The 21,013-nt window shown below is 38.9% G+C and overlaps 1 protein-coding gene across 2 annotated transcripts in view; it reads left to right on the top strand.

Annotated features, from left to right (window-relative positions):
- The first annotated feature begins 8,195 nt into the window (after positions 1-8,195).
- Positions 8,196-21,013, top strand: part of lingo1a (leucine rich repeat and Ig domain containing 1a) — a 166,552-nt gene continuing 153,734 nt past the window's right edge. Inside the window, exon 1 of one of the 2 annotated variants that reach the window (XM_032545028.1) lies at positions 8,196-8,591. In XM_032545028.1, coding sequence (XP_032400919.1) covers positions 8,532-8,591 — 60 coding nt within the window. In that variant the 5' untranslated portion in view covers positions 8,196-8,531. The remainder of the gene's footprint in view (positions 8,592-21,013) is intronic. The other variant, XM_032545035.1, reaches the window with a different exon arrangement.

The raw sequence follows: 21,013 nt of genomic DNA, 5'->3' as shown, positions 1-21,013 counted from the left end.
TTTGTGCAATTTCAACATAGAATCAACAATCAGACCATGACATTAAGTCAAGTTCCATCATTAAATGTGTAATTGATTACATTTCAAATACAATCCTGAATGTCACCTACAGTTCCATGTTTCATTTTAATAGTATTGTTCTACCGCCGCAGTGCAGAAACAATAATCTTTTTGCCCTCAAGTGTTGTAGGATGTAAACAATAACATTCAAATGTTAATATTGTAAAATTGACCCCCAAAAGAAACTGATGCATTTTTTTAATACATCAAAGGTGCAATGAATAACATCCATTTTGAAAAAAAAAAAGTACTTTATTAGCTTGATTTTATTTATTTTCTTGACCTGTGAGTTATTTTAACTCTATAACTTTGGCCCACATGACAAAACATTTGGACATTCCTGCTCCATTTTGCAGCGTTAGGTTATCAAGCAACATTCCAAGCTTCCAACACCAGGTTTTCCCCCAGGAATATCGGAGACGGCAGAAAATGAATGCTGCACATCTTTCTGAACACAGCATGGTGCTGTCGTGATGCTGCTTTCCTTCATCAGTTAGTGAATTAGTGAACTTTCGTTCTGGGAAAATCCTAAAGGTGCAGATGCTAAGTGGGAGGAAGATTTAAGTTTACAACCTCTTCAATATTTTCTTCCTTTTTCGTTTGCATTAGTCAGAGAGGTGACTAGAAATCACCCAACCTGACGTCCACAGGAAGATTGTAGAAAAATTTCCTCACTGATCCCCGTCCGGTCCCTAAAGGACGACACCTCAAATGAGTCTGTGGACACTGCTAGCTGGCAGACGGGGCAAAAATGGCTTTTTGCGCAGCATGACACCTTTACTTATTTTTTTCTTCTTTTTCCCTCGATGGTTGAGTTTTTTTCCAAGACGTTGAACTGATTGATTTTGTTGTGTTACCACAGAAATGCTATTCACAGACCAAATGCTGTGACACTTGACCATATTCTGAGGGGAAATGATGGGCAAGCCGACAGTCTAGATATTCACTAGCAATTGAAGACTTGCCTGAACGAGATGTAGTTAATAAAAGCAACTGCTTGATTGTGCTATTCACACAATTGTGCGTATGATGGGAAAGGAGATAGATTCTGTGTACTGCAGTCTAATATGTTCTGGTCTGAAATGTACAAATCGATTCAAGAACAAAAACCAAAAGATCTTAAGATGCTGGAGGAAGCTGGTAAGACAACGTCATTAACCAGGCTGGAACTTTCTGTATGAACATGGGCTGAGCGAGGGGGAAGACATTACTCTCAAAAAAAAAAAAAAATGAAAAACCCAGATTGCAGTTTGCAAATGCATACCAACACATTTCTTCAAAACAATGATAATTTTTTAAATCTTGCTGCCAGAATCCTGATTTAAATCTCATAGAGATGAATGATGACAAACCTTAAGGTGACAACAAAGAGGGTTTGTAAATTTCAAAGACTTGGCGCTCATCTCCAAAGATAAATAAACAGAATACCAGAGGAAATATGTGAAAAGCTGGTCAGTGTTAACAAGTATGTAATTCCAGTAAATTGTTTTTCCATTGTTTATTATTATTATGATGTACTTAAATTCCAGTTATTTAAAAGAAATTGTTTAAAATTGTTAATCTGCAGTTTAATTTTTTTTCCAGTAATAAAAAACTTTTTTTTTTCCAACATCAGTGCTTGCTCTACATCTTTTATTGCTTTTATTATGAATCCAAATCTGTCCGCTGTGAAGAGCTTTCATCTTTCCTGTAGGTCTGGGAACAGAAGGTCAATGTCAAATTTATTCAGATAGCACATTTCCAACAGTTCGAACTGCACAAAGTGCTTCACAAGTTAAAAAGCAAATGAGAATGAGTAAAAGTTCATAACAGTGGTATACATAAAAAAGATGTTAAAGGCAATAAGACAATAATAAATAATAAGCCGTTTGGGTTAACATGTACGGAAAGCCAGTTCATAAAAGCAAGTCTTTAAGAGTGATTGCAGCTTCTGTATGTTATGGTCATGTAACAGGTTATATCATCTGTCTGACGATCATTTCTGGGATTATTCAACCGTGGATGTTGGCCAAAAGACTCGGCAATGACCTCGGTGCTTCAGGTGGAGTGCTTCGGACTTTTTATGCAGACTCCCTGGTATTTGTAAGAGCTTACAAAACGATGCACTCAAGGTTTCCAAGGCTTATGGAGCAGATCCTCCATTATATCACTTCTATCGTACCACAGCAAGTGAAAGTAAATCTTTATGCATCTTTACCAAAACATTCAGAATCAGGTATTTTTGTTGCTCAACAGTGACTGCCCCCAAAAAACAAAAGGGGATGCAGACACGATGCCATGAATCTACCAAAGCAGCTTTACTCTTCGCTATTTCTTTTGACAGTCCATGTAAATTAAAATTCAGAGCCCGACTCAACTTAGCTCCTCTTCGCTGTGGTAGGTGGAGATGACAACCTTGGTGTTAAAGTGAAGGTTAAAGCTCTAAAATAGCCATAATACCATCACTGTGTCGCCGAATGCACAATGTACCTTTTGTGTGCGACGCTGCCACTTTTCATTTAATCAGCACCTCTATTGTGAGGACGGAATTACCCTCGAGAGTTTTCCTGACAAAACCTTCATATTCCGGAGCAAATTAACAACAGAATCAATCCCTATTCTGAAGGCACCTGCTTTGGCGCACACACTGCAACTGCAGCGCACTTCAGGTACGGTAAGGCTGCTATGTTTTCAACTAGCAGAGAATAAGTCTATTTCTACTTGAAATTACAGTCAATGTGAATGGTCTGATGTTTTTACTATTAATTCACCAATTGGTCCATACAAAACAAACATTGGACTAACAAGCAGAGGTATTGATCTGAAAAATAACACATAATCAACCAGAGAAGAGAACCAACTCCAATAAAAAAAACATCATAAAATAAACAAAAAGAGCAGGTACACATTAAAATGGATAAAACACAAACCATAACCAAGTGTTGTCGCAACAAAAATGGAATTGTTTTCAGCACATGTGGGTTTGGATACTTTTTTATTTTTTTTTATCCTGGCAGTTTTTCTCTGATTTTTTTTATTATCCTCCTTTTCTCTTAATATTCCCTGCTGTAATCAACCTTGGGTTTCACAGATACTTTAGTGGGAAAAAGACCTAGAAGAAAACAAAAAACCACAAAAAATGGTCTGATGTTTACAGTACGTTTTAGTATTATTCTCGAGAGCAAAAATGTTTGGAGAATCTCTTTTGCAGAAATTTTAAGAAGAGTTTGAGGTTGTACAGTGACAAAATGTGCACAGAAAAATTAACATTTTTGGATGTTCTTACAAGGCTCTGTACCTAAAGGTCTGAAATGTGCAATTTTTCGGCCTGCGCTCGCGATTTTTCAGAGTGTTTAAAAAGTAAATTAGGTCCTTAGAACTCGGCTAATCTCAATCGCACAACCTGCAATATTGCCTTGTGCCCCCTTTCCTTTCTTTGCTTACTGTAACATTGTGCCGAGCTACTGGGCCAACTGTTGCATGGCCAGCTGAGGGAAATTAATTATACAGTAATAAAAATGCAAATGTTACGAACAGAAGCTCACAACAAAGGAACAACAACAAACATCCTGTCTTTGACTTTCAGTTAGCCAAAAGGAGAAGTGTTCAAAACTCCTCTTGAAACAAAACGTGCATAAAAAAAGCTGCAGTTATTGAAGTGAAAAGGAAGCAGGTTTGCAAAAACTGCCTTCCTTTGTCGAGAAGTAACATTGCTCCCGGCTTCCCTTCGCCAAAACAGTCTTCCTTCTGCTGCCAGTAGTCGCGTGAATCTTCACGATTCTTCTATCCGTCGTGCTCTTCTGGCTGCGTATTTATTGAAACATGTTGCTTGTTTATGAAAGTGCGCGGGCAGGTTCCAAGTGCCACCCATGATCCTCGCAATCCCCCAAAGTCTCGGCGGCTGCCAAGCTCATCCAGGCTGCGTCTGTCAGAAAACAGCCCTGTGGTGAAAAGGGGCCAAAACTCGCCCTCTAATGGGCCCCAGGATAATGACTACTTTGACTGATAGCATAATGAGGGCTTTATAAATATGCATGGGCCACAAGAGGTAATAATACTGTGGATTATTAAAACTTTGGGGTTAGAGGTCAGGCTAATGAGACGAGGCTGCAGGGAGAACCGCATCCGCCGACACGGGGGGACCAAGGTGGGCCGGGTGTTGGAAACACGGCTTGTTCTCACCGGCAGTAAACCGGTGGAGTCTTACGTCATGTGTGCATAAACTGAACAAAGGCATTTCTGTTATTGTTTTGAGTGTGTGCCTCAGACAGAATTTTTGTCCATCCATTATTGCAAGACTGGATGCAGAGTATAAGATCCCTTCTTTTGTCTTGACTTTTTTTTCCCCTACTTCCCTCTTTTTCTCTCCTCCTTGTTTTTTTACATCCCATGTGCCATTTTTTCTTCCCTTCATTGTTTTATTCTTTGTACCACTTTCTTTCTTTTATCCACCTTCCTTGAATTAGTTCTTTTGTCCTTTTATCGTTCCCTTGTGTCCTACCTGTCTTCCTTCCCTCTGTTTTTCTTTCTCCTTTCCTTTTTTTGTCTCTTTTCCCTTGCATACTTGTGTCCTGCATCCATTTTCCCTCTTCCTTCTGTTATTCCTTATTTATGTGCCGTTACCGATGTGTCATGTCTCTCCTCTGCTTTCCCTTAACTCTGGTGTTCTTTTTTTCACCTTGCCTTCCTCTTTTTTTTTTAGTGCACTGTCCTTTGTTGAATTTTAAATTAACTTTAAATTAAGTTATCTGTCCTTTAAGAATCTGGTACAAGATATATAGGAATCCTGTTTTACAATCAAGAACATTATGGACAACCCAGTCGACTTCATGAGACTGTCAGTAAAACAACTTCTTCAGATTTGCCGTAACACAGACTGCTACAGGAGATCCTTCTTGCCCATAGCCATCACTGTCTACAATAACTCTCTTAAGCATTTTGAATTAATGAAATAAAATATTTAATTTCCTTTTGGGATCAATAAGGTACCTTTGAATTTAGTTGAGTTAAATTTTGTATTCTAAAACCAATAGATAGAAATATGTAGAATTGCATAACTAGTATATAACCAGAGAAACCTGGAGCTGGTTAGCGTAACCTGAGGCTAATCTTCAATAAAAATAACTTCAGCCACAATGTATTAAATAAGATTAGCTTCTACCAATATTACTTTTAATGTCAACAGATGCAGTGTTTTGGACATTTTGACTTTCTGTTTAGCTGTTAACGCATTTTCTCTGCTGACACACACACCCCCACACACCCCCACACACACAATAGGTCCACAGTTCACGGGTTTGGGGATCTACTGGGAATTCAGTGACAGAACACTTCTGGTGGGTCAGAACGGTTTCTAGGGGGGAGGAAAGAGCTGTCATGCACCGAGCGACAATTTTGTGCCCACATTACCCCCGGGAACAACACTGCAAATGCTAAACAAGGACAAGAGCAAATGCCCGGATTGCAGTAAAAGCCAGGACTGTCTCGCATAAAAAAAAAAGGAAAAAAAAAAGAAGAAGAAAAGCCAGGGCTTGGCTAGAGGAGCTGTTTATTAATTCATGACCGAGTATGATTGGATACAAGGAACAACCTTTTTCCATAAGCCTGCAGAAGAGAGCCTGTTTACCTCTGATGGAGAAGGTTCTGGTGCAATATTTTTGTAATGTTGCTTTTTACATAAACTTCAGTAAAGGCAAAAGAGAAAGAAGGGGGAAAAATGCATGTGGGTGTAAAGGCAGTTATATATGTCGAGCCAGAGATGAATTCAATAACCCAGTTTAGGATGAGCTGTAAATATTGACTCCATGTCTGCTGGCTTTCACTTTGCACTGTTATTCAGAAGTACAAACTGTAAACCAAACCAAAAAACAACAAAACAAGCAAAAACAATACGCCTAATTGGTTCAAATCATTTGGTTATACAACAATAAAGCTGGGCGATAAATCAGTAGCGATATACAGTATATTGTGATAGACACTTTAAAATCAACACAATAAGCTGAGCTCTGTGAAGTGGCGTTCTGGTCCTTGTCACAATTCTTGCAGCTGAAGTAGAGTCACAGACGTGTCAAACTTGGACTGGACCACTACACATTATTAAAAAAAAAACAAAAAAAATGTGATGTGTGAAATCCTTTCCACATGAACTAAAACAGAAAATTACTTCTTAAGTTCCTCGCAAGTAACCCTCTAAGGTCTTCTCATCTTAACAGGTGAGTACGGAAGAGGTTAAGGACCACTGAAGAAAAAAAATCTGACTTTTTTCCACCAGAATTCTGAGTTTAATTTTCTGAGATTAAAGTCAAAAATTTTTTGTTGTTTTTAGTCGCCCTAATCTTTTTCTGTCGCTGAATGTATCATCACACTGGTAATAATTTGTGATCATTTGTGGTGTGCAGAAATAAAAAACAAAAATATTGCTGCAACGGTGTGTCCAACTTTAATTGGATCACACCCACATGCGCCACATCTCATATCATGCGCATGAAACGGCTTCTGCGTATGCTCTGCTGTCTCCAAATTTTCATAAAATCTGCTTAAACTAAAGGATCCCATGCCTCCACTTTGACTTTGCCTTTGCAGAAAGAGTAAGTCTTTCGCATTGTGTTAACTTTTTTCTTTTGCATAAAAAGACAGTCGTATTCATCCTGCAAGTTCAACCTCTGATTCTCTCTGACTGACATTGACGGTTTCACTGAGGGAAGCGATAACCAGAGACTTCTACCCACCACTACCACAGATTCCTAATCCTGTCTGTAAGCTCTTCACTGCGGGGTGTCCTGACCGCTTATGCCACCCATATTCTTAACCCCTGCCTCGAATTGTACACTGGTTTGGCGCATGAATCATCAGTGTAGGATTTATATGGAGTGAGTCATATCAGCAAAGGGATGCCCGCTGCACTTTGCAAAGGATGCGTCGGTGTAGATTATTGGCAATATATTCGGTAGTTTTTGGGAAAAAACCCCCCCAGAAGATGTAAGATTGCTGGAGCAGAGAGCAAAAGATTAAAGTTTTTATCTCATCATCTGGGGATAAAAGAAACAGAAAATATCCCCATCGTGATATTTTTGGATTGACCATTAGCTTTGAAATTGGAGGATGCGAAACATTTCTCATTGGCTGAATAACCCCAGCATTTTACAGCTTTATGTCTAGATGTAAACACAACATTTAAATATCACATTTGCATTTAAATATATTAATAAAATCCTTCAACTTTAGTGGATATATTTAACGGGAGGAAGTTCAGCATTCATCATCAGAGAGAGTTAAACTTGCATCGAAGCTTTTTCAAAGACATTTGAAAAAGCTTAACTAACTAGTAAAATAGTGTAACTTTAACTAGTAAAGTTACACTATTTTCAGTGTTTATGTTCTGAGATACAGATTAAAGTAATAAACAGCTGCCAAGGATTGTTGATCATTCAAAAATATTTTATTTAGACTTGAATAGACCAGACACTATGCAGCGTATGTGGGTACAAGTTTGTCTAGACACATTTCACAAGCATTAAATATTGAAGCTTTGTGGATTTTTGCAAAATTCGTCTTGAGTCAGAAGGCATTTTAATTCTGTTCCAGATCGCATAAATCGCATCGTCAGTCAGTTGTATTCTTCTTGTTCTGTTGACAGGATCGGCGAAGTTTCTTTGAAATTCATTGTAGCTCTGCATTTCCTCTCAGTTCAGCTTTTGATTTATAAACATGATGAAAGAACCTAATATTAATGCTGCTTTGGTCTACTTTTACCATTTTTGAAATAACAACCCACTTTCCCATCAATCTAGTAAGAGCCAAGAAAAATTCTTTAAAGAAATATGTTTGTGTGAATTTTGATATTTAAGGGTAGAACCTTTGGGGGTTAGATACACATTGTCTTCTAGGTGTGGAGAAGTCAATACATAATGCAGAAATGTGTTTCAACACTTAATTGCATGTCCGTCCGTCCGTTCGACTGTACCTTCACATATAGATCTGGCAAAATAATTAGATCATCTCTCTCTGTTAGGTTCAAACACTTTTATTTAGATCGACTGAAAAATAAGACAGAAAGGGTAGACTCTCCCTCCCTTCTCCCCATCTCTCATCATCTGCTGCTGCTCCAGCTCCTCCTCCTCCTCCCTCCACCTTTCTCTTTTCCGGATCAGCTGCGTTCTCCTCTGTGTCTCTCTTCCTTTTTTTGTCTTCCCCCTGCTGGTCTCCATCCCACTTTTCCTTCTCCCACCTCAGTCTCTCAGCCTGGATACACCCTCCCTCGCTAGTTCTCAGTGCGGACCGCATGTGTCAGCGCGTGTACACGTGTGGCTCCGCCGTTGACGGGAAACGGCCGTGGACTGGGTATCAGATCCCCTCCACCCCTTCCTTTTGCATACTTATCACTTTTCTTAACACCGCTGCAACATCGTTCCATTAAAGAAATCTCATTTTCCTCCTCTTGAGGCGGCATCTCAGATGGGATCTTCAATCCTTCCTCCAGCATATTGGATTTAATGAGCATCCGCCGTGAATGGAAACGAGCAATCTTTGGATTTCCTCTGTTACGGCGTTTGGTAAGTCTGTCTTTTCTCGCTTCTCTGCCTGCTTCTCTCGCACCTCCTACCCCCCAATTCACTTGTCATAACAAATTGACAGGTGAACGCAGAGCGCACGCTATCATATGAACTGAGCTGAGCTGGCCATTTTAAGTGGGACACAGACAGAGAGGGGGGTAACTGCCTTTGGGTTAGTGAAAAGAGTCAGGTAAAGACGTTTACTGTCCTCCCAACACTGGGAGCGTTGTTCACTGGCTCGCTGCTTCTACGCATTGATCTGCTGGTATTTTCAGCTTCCATCCCAGACAACTTTGCGATGCTCTACCTGCGCGACTCGGAGCAGTTTTGGCTGCGTGAGCGCTTGCGGGGGAGCTGCTTGGCCAGAACGAGTGGATGCAGATAGGTGGGCGTGCAGAGCTAAATCTGCCGAGGTGTGGGTGATATTTCCATCTTTATGAAACCATGGAGAGTCTATTTTTTGGAACAGTTTCTGCGTTTGGTGCAGCAGAGTTGTGCTCAAATCACTATATTTGATGCTTACTTCCTGTTCTGGCAGCCATTTTTGGAGAGGCAATGTTGCGTAGAGTTATGACCAATTCCCAAGAGATCTGCCTCAACTTATAAATCCATTACTAAGCACATGTTTATTTCATTTGTATATACCTTAGCTGATTTATTTTACTCAATCAAGAACATTTACTTCCCACTTATTTTCACTTTACCAGCCTAGCGAAGTTGAAGCAGCTATTTTGGGTTGGCCCGTGTCGGCTTTTATCTTGCCGGCTGTCTCTGCTAGTCGCTGTTCATCTTCCTCTCTCGTCTCTGAGCTCTTCAAGGAAAAAATGGATTGCTAGGAGGAAAGAAATGAGAGATCTTAGTTGCTAAAAGTAGTAATGGAAGCAAGAGAACAAAAGGATCAAGAAGTTTGGAATGACAGATTGACAGGAGACACGAGAACTGAAGTGAGCGAGAAGATGAGACGGCGTGTGTGTGTGTTTTAATACAGCTCAGTAAGAGCTTTTTAGACAGCCAAACCTCTTCTGATTTCCAGGCTTTTGGCAGCTGGGGGTCAGTTTACACACACACACACACCCCCACACACACACACATACACCTTCAGGTTCTCTCTGATGGGAGTAGGAAAGCGCTATAGATCACCAAAGACCTGCAACCTCGCGCCTAGCTGGCTGCATTTCTTGCAAGGGACATCAATATTTATCACATTTTCCATTTCAAAAGAGCAAACTGTGGTAACGGCAGGAGATGGGGAAAATAATAAAAGTTAAATCAAATTACCCCACCTCGGGTGGACCTTCTGCTGCTGTTTCATTTAGGATTCCTTCCTAGCACTTAGCCAATTTTAGCTGGATCCCACTGCATATTGAAATACAGGTGCAGCACGGCAACTCGTGTTCTCACCGGTTGTAGCGAGGAGCTGGAATTACATTTGCAATGATAATAGGAAGACACTGTATAGCAGCAAAGGGGACTGTTTTGTTCTTTCTTTTTTTGCATTAAAGGATTTCTTGGTCAACATATCTCAAAAGGTCTGTAGTATAAAGAACATAGGGTAGGTAGGACTCGAGGTAAAAAGGAAAATGATTTATTTATAAAAGGGAAGTGCAATAGATTTGGGGCTAGGACTTCTGGAACCAGTGTCTGTAAATTAAAGAATGCGCGAGACGGGTGATTATGTGCAGAATAAATAATGAGATGGAGGTTGAGGTCTAGTGAAGTGGCGTAGACATGGAGAAGCGTGGAAGGCAGAGATCCAAGTTGTGCAGAGTCTTTGTTGGAGTCTAGTCCAGAGGCACACAGGGTATATGGCCTGTGAGGGCTAAATCTGAACGGTGAAGGCGTTGGAGAGTGGGCAGGCAAATGGAATCGATGCTGGTGTCGTTAACCACGGTCTGGAAAAGACCTGGTACAAGGAGCTTTGGCGAGATTCAGCTTGTTAAGCAAGAGATCCAGGAAAGCAGAGGTCTCAAACTGCAATCCTCGAGAGCAAGAACCCAGTAACAAGATATGTTCCTTGTCTTCCATACTGGAATTAAATGGTGAAACTGCCTCACTAGCATGCAGTCAGAACTCTTCTAGTGAGATAATATTGGAGCCAGGTGTGCTGAAGCAGAGAGACACCTAAAGGTTGCAGGAGACTGGACCTTGAGGACTAGAGTTTGAGACCCCTGCAGTGAAAGGTTGAACCTGTAGGGCCCAGAATGTTATGCTGTTAGATTCTCAGGCCAGGCAGAATAGACAGGAGTCTAGAGATCCAAGTTCTCAGAACTTTATTAGAACACACAATGACGCTTTAAGGTCATACAATCCTGCCAGCTACCCCACATGAACATGGCTAGCTTCCTCTGCTATGCAAGATGCGAAGAAAACGTAGAAAAGTAGGAGTGGTAAGAAAAACTTTTGAGGTGTTCAGTTTCTAACCAACTGTAGGAAACTGCTTTAGCCAGACTGTTTGTTAATCCTATTTGAAATGTAGGTTGTTGTTTTTAGGTTCAATTTAGTCTAAGATATATAACTGCATAAAGACCATCCAAGTAGATAAATGTTATGTTGTTGGCTGTTCAATCTCGGATGAAGACTATCCTTTTTAAAGATCTTAGGGTAGGCTTTTTTTTTTGGTTTTGTTGGGTTGGGCACAGTTTACCCCAAACCCATGAAGAAAACACAAGTCAACAATGTTAATAAATATTATGCAGTACATGTACTCATAATGATGCCCCTTTCACATTTCTGCCTGCTTCAACTAGCTGCTAAAAACAAGCTTATTATTTGAACATAGGTATTATATCAGAGTTTTATTGATCTCTTGGATAACAGGCCACTTTTCTACGAGTTTTTGTACGACTTTTTTAATCCTTCCAGTTGTTTTTTGTCGTGTATCCGTGCCTAGAACCGGCCCTGTTTTGGGGCGACTATGGCACGCTGTTTATTTGATTTGGGTTTTCTCCTCTCACATGCCGATGTGCCTCTGGGTAAGCTACTTAACACCAGGTTTCCTACTGATTAGTGTGTGAATGTGTGGTTCGGATATAAAGTGTTTTCAGGGGTCAGTATGACTAGAAAAGCATTATAACTTTGGTTTATTTCTGAATTTAAACTGCCACACAGCATAAACATTTTGCTACCATGTGGCAGCAGCAAAATGTTTAAACCCTATCAGAGAACACTGACTGGATTTCCAAAAATAATAACAAAGTTGAGGACAAGGGCCGACTGGAGTAAAACTCAAATTCTTCAGAATTTATGTCAGAAACTCTTAAGTCTTTTTTCCACCAAAGCATTTACAAGCTGATCCGCTCCATTCTTGTGCAAACTTGCGATGTCAACGACCCAAATACACATGAAGCAGAATTATCTTTTAAATTTCAAAGCTCTCTTTTAAAAACTTTGTATTTTCTCAAATTCTCCAGTGGTAATCCATATTTTATAAACTGGTGGTTTCCTAGTAGCAGCTTGCATTTGTTAGAGCAAAAAATAACACACACTGCCGGATAGTATCCTTACTGTTTTAAATGTACATTTGGCAAACTGCAACAATATTTCTACACAGCTATACAAAGGGCTAGCTTGGCTAATTAACCACCTTGTTTTACCTGTGTTGTAGCACAGCACTTTAAAACCACCACACAATTTAGCTGATGTTCACTTTACAATTTAAATCCAGGGTGCTCCTGAAAAAATAGCCACCAAACAAAATGTCTTGTTTGATGGCTAAAAAGCTCTTTTTTTTATACTACAGTCACTTAAGAGACCTATTTCCCTGAAGTAATCTCCATTCCACTCATTGTGAGACGACTAGCACCAGTTGACTGGACCTTCATTAAATTAGGTCTGTCACTTTAAAGGTGTTAAATATTTATGCACTTATTTTATGTCTAATATTTTTATTTAGTTGTCATTATTTTGTAGAAATTTGTTGGGTTTTTTTCAAACGGTGAAAGTTTGTTGATCATATTTGATTTGTAAAAGCAATAAAAAGAGGGAAAACATCCAAGGGAGGGAATAGTTTTTAAAGGCACTGCATCTATCAAAAATAATAATCAATTGTAATAGAAGACATTGTAACTGTGATTAGTAGATTAATTTAGCAGCAGATTTTTCTCTTTTTTTCTTTAAAGTAAATTCAACCAGATTGTGTTTTACCTTTTCTTTGTATTTTGAAAATGTTGGTCTAAATACCTTAAAGCAAACTAAATCTGATCCCCCCCATAAGTTTTTATGTGGCCCTCTAGACTTTAGAGCCACATGAATAAAACGTTCAAGTTGTGTACTTTAATTTTATTGTATTAATCAACCCAAAGACGTTCTGCTGCCAAATTACATCAATGTGAGAAGATGTTCAGTATTACCCCAATTTAGGACGAACTCATTGAATGCAGAGTCAGTTACTTAGCAGTATTGTATCAGTTTCCTAATGAGTTTTATCAAGACATTCTGGCACAACTGGCCCTTTAAGGACATTCATGATCTTGATCTGGGCCAAGATGGAAACGAGTTTGCCAGCCCTGGCTTAATCTGTATTTTCACACCCCATTCTTACAGCTGAACATCTAATTTGGTGGGGTTTTTTTGTTTTTAAAGGTATGCATCCACTTTGTAAAATTCCAAAACACTCACACAAAACACAAGGCCCCTAGGAGGAGTCTTTTCTTTTTCTTTTTTTCTCCTCCTCGGCAGCGGTAAAAAGGCTTGCCATGCAGTAGGTGACTTGCATCCAAGAGTGACTCGCGCTGCCCGTGGATGCCCCTCCTCCCACAGCGAAGAAGCACTGATACCACCCATCACCAAATGAGAAATTAACAACCCCCCTCCACCCCCAAGCCCCCCGTTCCCTCAACTTCCACAGCAGCTTTTCTCATGGTCATTACAGCGAATAATGGTTATTACTGATGTGGCTTCATAATTTAGCATGATGCATGAAATGAAGTTGGCAAATTAGTTACAGCAATTGACAGCTAATGGTGTCCGTGGTGGCGTGCGCGAATCGAAAAGTTCTGTGGGATTTGGAGCCTCTCATCCGAGCGGGTTTTGGTCGGACGCGATTGGACACGCAGGACCTCTAAACAAAAGAGATTCGCTGCAACACAGTCGAGCTGCAAAGGAGCGGCGTTTCAAAATGTAATTTCGTGACGCCGGGTTATTAATGCACTTTACAATGACAGGAAGGATATAAAATACTTCAGAGTAATGTGCCAAAGATTAGAATATAATGTCTCTAAATCCTATTCTCTCACCGCTCAGCTATTTTTGAGTAAACAGTGTGGAGTTCTTCCATTATCTTCCCTCTGCGTATTGGCTGGCAAATAATTAACTTTGCTGATAATGTAAATAGGATATAATGGGCTCTAACAACAGTGTTAGGAATATTTAAATCTTGTTCCTTTTTTATCCTGGGTAGCAACCAGGGCCCTGGAAAAACATAATATTTAGCTTTTCTATTGTCAGAATGATATTCAGCTTTTTTGGCCTGGGCTGTGCACACAAACAAGAAATTTGACTTCAATTTTCCTTGCTCACATTGTACGAGCAGTAAAGCTGCTGTATGTAACTTTATCATGACAGTGTAACATGAGACAAATAATCTGTGAAAAAAATCAAGCTCCTCTGCTTTTTCTCAGTGCTTTAACCACAGAAACACACCGCTCAGTCAGAATCGACCAAACAGAACCAGGAGGAGGGTATTAGCGCCGTCAGTCACTCTAACGTACATGCTGCTCACACCCTTTGCCTTTCTCTGTGCTACGCTTCTGCTGATTCACCACAACATAGCCTGACGTGAATGCTAAGGCTAGTTAGCATGGCCACCAAAGACAGCGGATAAGAATTTTTCTTTAATGGTAACTTGCTTCTCCACCATTAGCACACTTTGAAGCGTACACTGGGTTGATTGACATTGCTAAGACCCTCTTCCTGTCTCTGATTGGTTGTTTTTGACCAGGTGCCGTGCTTTTTTTTTTTTTCAAATTTCAATAGCATCTCAGGGAGGAGGAGGAGCTCAATCTTTTCTCAGATTATTTGTCTTATATTCTGTCACGACATGGTGACAGTTTTAGAAAATGTGTAGAAAACATATTTTTGTAAAAGTTACATAATGTTGCTAAGTATAAATATATAAACTTTGAGGATATAAAATATGATACATGACTTCTCTTGTCTATAAAAAAAAAACAGGTTTGTTTAGATGCATAAGCACATACTAAACTCAAATGCGAATGAATATTAATGTGATTTCTGTATTCATACCACCATGGCAGAATTTAAGCAATCTTTTGTTTTGGGAAGACTGTATTTGTTGTTTGGGCATTTTAGAAGATTATAAAAATATTCCTGTTACACAATTTAATTAAACAAACCTCATATACGGTGTGTCCTTGTCCACAAGAGCACAGCAGAGACTGCGTCCATCTCTATAAAAATAAAAACCAGCGACAAGTGTCACAACCGCATCAATGACTTTTAATTTTTCCGTTCCTTTTCAAAACTTTTGGAACCCGGTCTGAAGCTAGGTATATTTTTCGCATTTCGTCGTCTGCTTGATGGGCTGAAAATGTCTCTTCAGAAATTTGTTGTGGAAAAATTTGTTTAAAATGAATAAAAATAAGTTCTATTGGGCAAAAATAACAAACGCCGCCAGGCGTGCATGCACGGGACTCTCTGGAATCGCTCGCACGTCTTACACGCAATGTAACCCGATACTCGGAACAGAAACCGCTCCGGAGCAGGTGAGGAGTTCAGCGTATGTTGCCGCGTTTGAATGGAGCCAACTTCAGGGCGCCGAAAACCTTCACATTTAGCCCAACAGAGCCGGCTAAGCCGTTAATCCCACTTCCTAGTACATCCTCCTGGCTGCTTCCTGAGCCCATGTTTGCATCCTCTCTGTCGCTTGCACATAACAGATATAGGACTTAACTTGTTCAGTTTTTTTTTTCCCCCATTAAATTATTTTATCACCCTGTTAATTAGTAATCACACTGATACACACAAAAAAAGTTTTTAAAGTTGTTTTGGGTAAAGCCCTTGTAATCCTCACACCTGCAAATACATTTGGGACTTATAGCTGGAGTCAGCTGGAACTGGGTTAGAGACATTAACCCTCCAGTTGTGAAGGATGAGATGGCTATTTTTGTTCTCTTCCCTTTTTGTTTCTTCTGGCTGGCTGAGTAAATGTAAATACTAATGTAAATGTAATGTAAATAAATGTAAAAAGAAATAGATTTTTTTTATTTTTTATAAATAAATAATACAGGAACTGCTTTCATCTCGTGCATTTGCGCCGCAGTGAATCACATGTGTTGCATTCTCAGGAAAAGAACAACCTTTCTGTGACCTTTTGTTTTTTGGCATGAATATGCCTCCTCGTGTGCCCTAGTTTTCACTCAGGACCCTCGGAGTCATTTCTTTTGTCACCGAGGCAATTTTGTTGTTGTTCTTCGTGAAATAAGCAAAGAACTGTGAATCTACAGCAACTCGTCTATTTAAACACCAGCAATATTGCTGTGTTAGTCTAAAGATTAAAGGATGTTTGCCCTATAAACGAAAGATTTTTTTTAAAGGGGCAGTATTATCTAAAATGTACTTTTTTGAGCTTGACATTGTGTTATTTCATCATTGTGTTATTTCGTCATTAAAACATACATGGAGTGTTGCTTTGGTTCTTCCATGCATGTTTGAGAATTTTTTTTAGTCTCCCATGGCAACCATTCAGCTGTGCGAGATTCAGCTCCTCCTCTGAGCTTCAGTTTCTAATCTTCCTCCTGAAAGAGCAGCCCTGCCCCGCGACTCCCTCAGCTCCTTCAGACTAGCCACAGCAATTAGCAAACACTTGGTGGAACTGAGCATCTGCTGAGATGCTAAAGGGTTAATAGAGGAACCATTGTGAAGACTTCCTGAAGGCAGAGTTTCAAAAAGAGCAGGAGATTTTAAAGAGACAGAGGCCTAATTTCAAGGCATTGACTACAAGGTCAATTTTTTTTTTTTATGTTATGCTTGATCTATAGAGGATTTTTATAACGACTGAAGGTAACATTGTTACTTAATTGTGCTATTAAATGGCACTAAGGGCCTGGAAAATATATAGTACTGCCCCTTTGATATTTTTGTAAGTAATTGCAGTAGAAAATTCATGCCACCAAGCCTGAGCACGAGAGAATAATTTCTGGGGGAAATTTTGATTAAATATTTTATGATTTTCTGGGCATTGTCAGTGTTTTCTAGATGACCTTCTGGCTAATTTTACCAAAGGCTGGAAATGATGAAGTACCTTCGGTAACACTGAAAATAGCATAATACAGTTATGGAACGATTATTGCTGTCCTCGTCATGAATACCTTCCTTTGAAAAGGCTGACATTGTTAAGAAAAAGGTCATCAAACATTTGAAACACCTTTAAACCTGGTTTTCTGAGCTATTTTCTAATTAGTAACTGAAACTGGGACTTCAATGAACATCGCTCTAGTGCAATTCCCAGAAAAGTGCTCTACAACTTCAGATCATTTACTTAGACACATTAGGTAATTTTTTTAATTACTTACTTTCTTATTATTTCAAACATGTGATTCTTTATTGTTGTTGTTTTCTTTGTACCTTGATAAGATCAAAACACTGATCAGGAGCATTTCAATTAGATCATTGCGGTTTTGTTTGTCAGTGGGCTTTCTGGAACAATCAGCATTGAGCACAGGTATTTATTTATTTAGTTGTTTTTGTTTTTTTTGTTTGTTTTTTTTTGAGGAAAAAACCCCACCAGGTTTGAGTTTGCAGAGATGAAGTGTGCCACAGTATCTGGCAGTACAGCAGAAAACCCTTCAGAAGATTCCAACAAAAACAAACACGGAGAAAGGCTTACGATTTTAAAAAGAAGGTGATTGCTAACAAGGACAAACAGAAATTACCCCCCCCCCAAGGTTTAACTAGGGGCAGATTGTGTTATTTCACAATGTTGGACCTGGCAAACTTTGAGTGGTGCACAAGGTCATGACCTTTACTTCTTTTTAAAAGAAATAGTTGTTTGAAATAAAGTACCAACATTTGTTTTATACATTCGATCCTCTTCGGAGGAGGATGTGTATCTGAAAAGTGTGACTGAGCATTTATTAAAGACTGAGGGTAAAAATGTTTGGCTGAACTATAAATTCAACACAACAATCTACACTGGCAATTATTTCACAATAAAGCTTTAAATGTTGCAATTTAATGTCAGTCAGTTATTATTTCTGATTGGTCTCATTTTTTTATTTTAACTAAAGATAATTATTTGTTAAAAATGTACTGCTTACAGCGTGAGAAATCTATACCACTGTTATTAACTCCACAACACTAAAGTCTGTTTTTTTAATCATTTTTAAAGTTTAGAGTATCATCAAGCTTAAACAGCATCTATTATTACGTAGATAACCCTATTACTAACCCTAACCCAAAACCTCTGAGCTGATGTTTTTATATTTTCTCAACATTTTGCAATCTTTTTCTGAACTCCTATGTTGAGCATCTTTTTATTTTTTATTTAATTTTTTTTTTTCTAAGCTACTCAAGGCTGAACTAAAATGGACATAAAAGCAAACGACTCTAGTCACTTTTTTCAATATGTGAAAGCACAAATCGATTTGCAGTAACCATCCTCCGTAGCTGTATCATTTCTGACCAATAGGAAAATTCAACTGCAGTAGCCAGCCTTAGACCAAAGAGGGCAGCACTAAGACGGTTTGAGGCCAAAGTATTGCTAAATTGCATGTTTCTATGAAAATGTCACAATTTGCACAGTAACAAATGATGGCAATCTTAAGGCCCAATTAATACAACTTATCTAAAAAAAAATGATTTGGAGTTTAGTTTCTCTTTAAAACTGACTTGCTATCCTGAATATTCAACCAATCCAAAATGCCCAGAACCTTCAGTTCATCAAAGGTACAATCTCCCTTACATGCTGTTTTCTGGAGTATGTTTTCAGTGAGGATTGTTAGTTTTGACGCTGAAACAGCCAACGACTATCGAATGGTTCCTGGAAAATGTTTATGAAGAGAATCCCTTTTTACTTGTTTTAAAATGATCTAAAATTGACTACAGGTATCGTAACTATTAGTTTGGTGGGTCTTAGCATTGCTAATGACGTTCATGTACTTGTTACTCAGTCTCCATCTTGCTCTCTGCTAGGCTACAGCTAGTTCCACCAATGCTAACTAGCCTTAGCATTAGTGACCACCGTTGATGGCAGTTTTTCTGTAACAGTAAATTGTTTCTCTGCCATTAGCTTACGTGCACTCTGATTGGTGGCTTCCAAACTGGGAGAGGTGTATTTCTGCAGATGGCTGTAGGACCACAGGAAAGCGGCAGAGGAGTTCGATTTATTTTTTTCTGTTTTTTATCTTTTTTCCCACAAAGTAAAAGTTAAAGTTTGGACAAATATGTAAAAAAAAAAAAAAAAAAGCACTGTTTATTGAAGTTACATAATGCAGCTTTAAGCCTCAGAACATTCTGATTTCTGTCTTTGGCATATTCATGACTGACTGAACATCCCTCCACATTTCCCTTTGGACTACAGACACAGCAAGGGGGGAAAAAAAGGCATCACCACTGAGAATAATCCAAGGCATAACTCATAAACAACATGGACAAACACATTTGCAACTATGACATGATGATCAGGTTTAATGCTGTTATGGATAATCTAATTTGTTCTCCCTAATGAAGTCTGGCCTCCATTAAAAAAAAACACACCCTGTACACAGTAATTACTGGAACACAACACTCTGCTGCATTTGTTGATCGTAATGTGGCGACTGTCTCTTGAAAAGGTGCTCTGATGCACTTGAATAACGGCTGTTTATGCTTCATGTGCTTCATGTACGCCTGGAAAATGGAGGCATGCAGGCTAACACTTACTGTTATGTCAGTTTATAATGGTAAACTACAGCAGAGTTATGTTGCTTAAAGAGGATATATATGATTAATGCAGTAAACAGTGTTGGTCAAGCTACTTGGAAATAGTAATTAGTTACTAATTACTGATTAATTCCCAAAGAAGGTATTCCAGTTACTTTACTAATTTATTTTCAAAAGTAATTTGTTTCTTAATTACTTAAAACGCACTACATGGATACGCAATAAAGCAATATACCTTTGAGCCTAATTCTATTCTTTCTGCATGTTCCATCATAAAATCTAATCGAATGAAACCGTCTCTTGTTAAAAATTGGTTTGTTTTGCTCTAATTTTATGCATATTGTGTTGCCAAAAGCTGAATGAAATGCAACAATGTCTCTTTTTTTAAGAAGAATTTTGTTAAATATTTAACTAATGTGGATCTAAATAATTATACTAAATAATAAGGACAGGGAAGCAAATCATAGCTGTGTGATCCACAGGAGGAGGAGGATGGATAACCCCATGTTCAGGTGAAGAGGTGAAGCGGCCATGTTTGCTTAATTTCTCCTCTTTTTTTAAAAGTTTTGACTAAATTTAACTGTGTACCCCTCCCACAGTCTCAGCGCGGCGTTCAGGAGGAGCGCGGTAGATGTCATAATCAGCCTGATATTGATTGGTATGCGTGGGACGTCACACTGATTCTAAAGGTTTGGCACCAATATAATATTAAAGCTCACACATTAATCTTTATTTTGATACCCATTTTGTGGGGTTTATTTTTTATAATTCATTCGGAGGTTTTTGATACTTTTATGATTTGCAAAAAAAACTAAAAAAATAACCTTTGACAAACCGGGTATGTCTAGAAAGCATATAGTTTAAGGTTTAATATGACATCACTGTTGGCTCATTTGGTCATTTGTTCGCGACGCCCGAACCGGTTTTCTCGGACAATGTTTCAGTACGGTGTCAGGAGGGGCGTTCGAATTAGCATAAATAATCCGTTCTAAGCAGGCTTTTCAAAAAATTTCTGAAAACTGTTGGGAAAATTCAAGTGTTTTTGATGCTTCAATATACATAAAGTGGGTATCATTGGAAGGGAAAATTAATAAACTTTAACACAGTTGTTTTGCTTTTGGAAAAAAAAGAACATTTAAAAAGGTCTTTTGATGATGGGAAGTTAGGCTATTTTCCATGATCAGCATGCGTTCTCTCCTATTCCTGAGTGGAAAGAGCGTCGCTGCCGCTACCTAATATAAATGTCCTCGATGTTAGCAGAAATAACCACAGTAAACAGAAGGAGTCACTCCTCAGTATTTTCCAAAACAGCAGTTCGTCAAACGAGTTGACTTGTCCCAGTATTGCAGGAGAGGAAATAGTTCCAGGATTTCTTGAAGTTTTCTATGTCATTATTTAGCTTGGCCAGCATTTGATCATATGACACTATTTCCGACATTAATTCCAACCAGCTTTTAACATTCGGAACAGTTGAAGATTTCCATATTCTGATGATTATTCTGGCAGACGCGGCCGTCCCCACCTGCACCACTAAATTTCTTCTT

This window comes from Xiphophorus hellerii, chromosome 2 (assembly GCF_003331165.1).
Source record: "Xiphophorus hellerii strain 12219 chromosome 2, Xiphophorus_hellerii-4.1, whole genome shotgun sequence".
NCBI classification, from domain to species: Eukaryota; Metazoa; Chordata; class Actinopteri; order Cyprinodontiformes; family Poeciliidae; genus Xiphophorus; species Xiphophorus hellerii.
The sequence above is the reverse complement of the archived record's forward strand: the minus strand, read 5'-3'. Positions and strand labels throughout refer to the sequence as shown.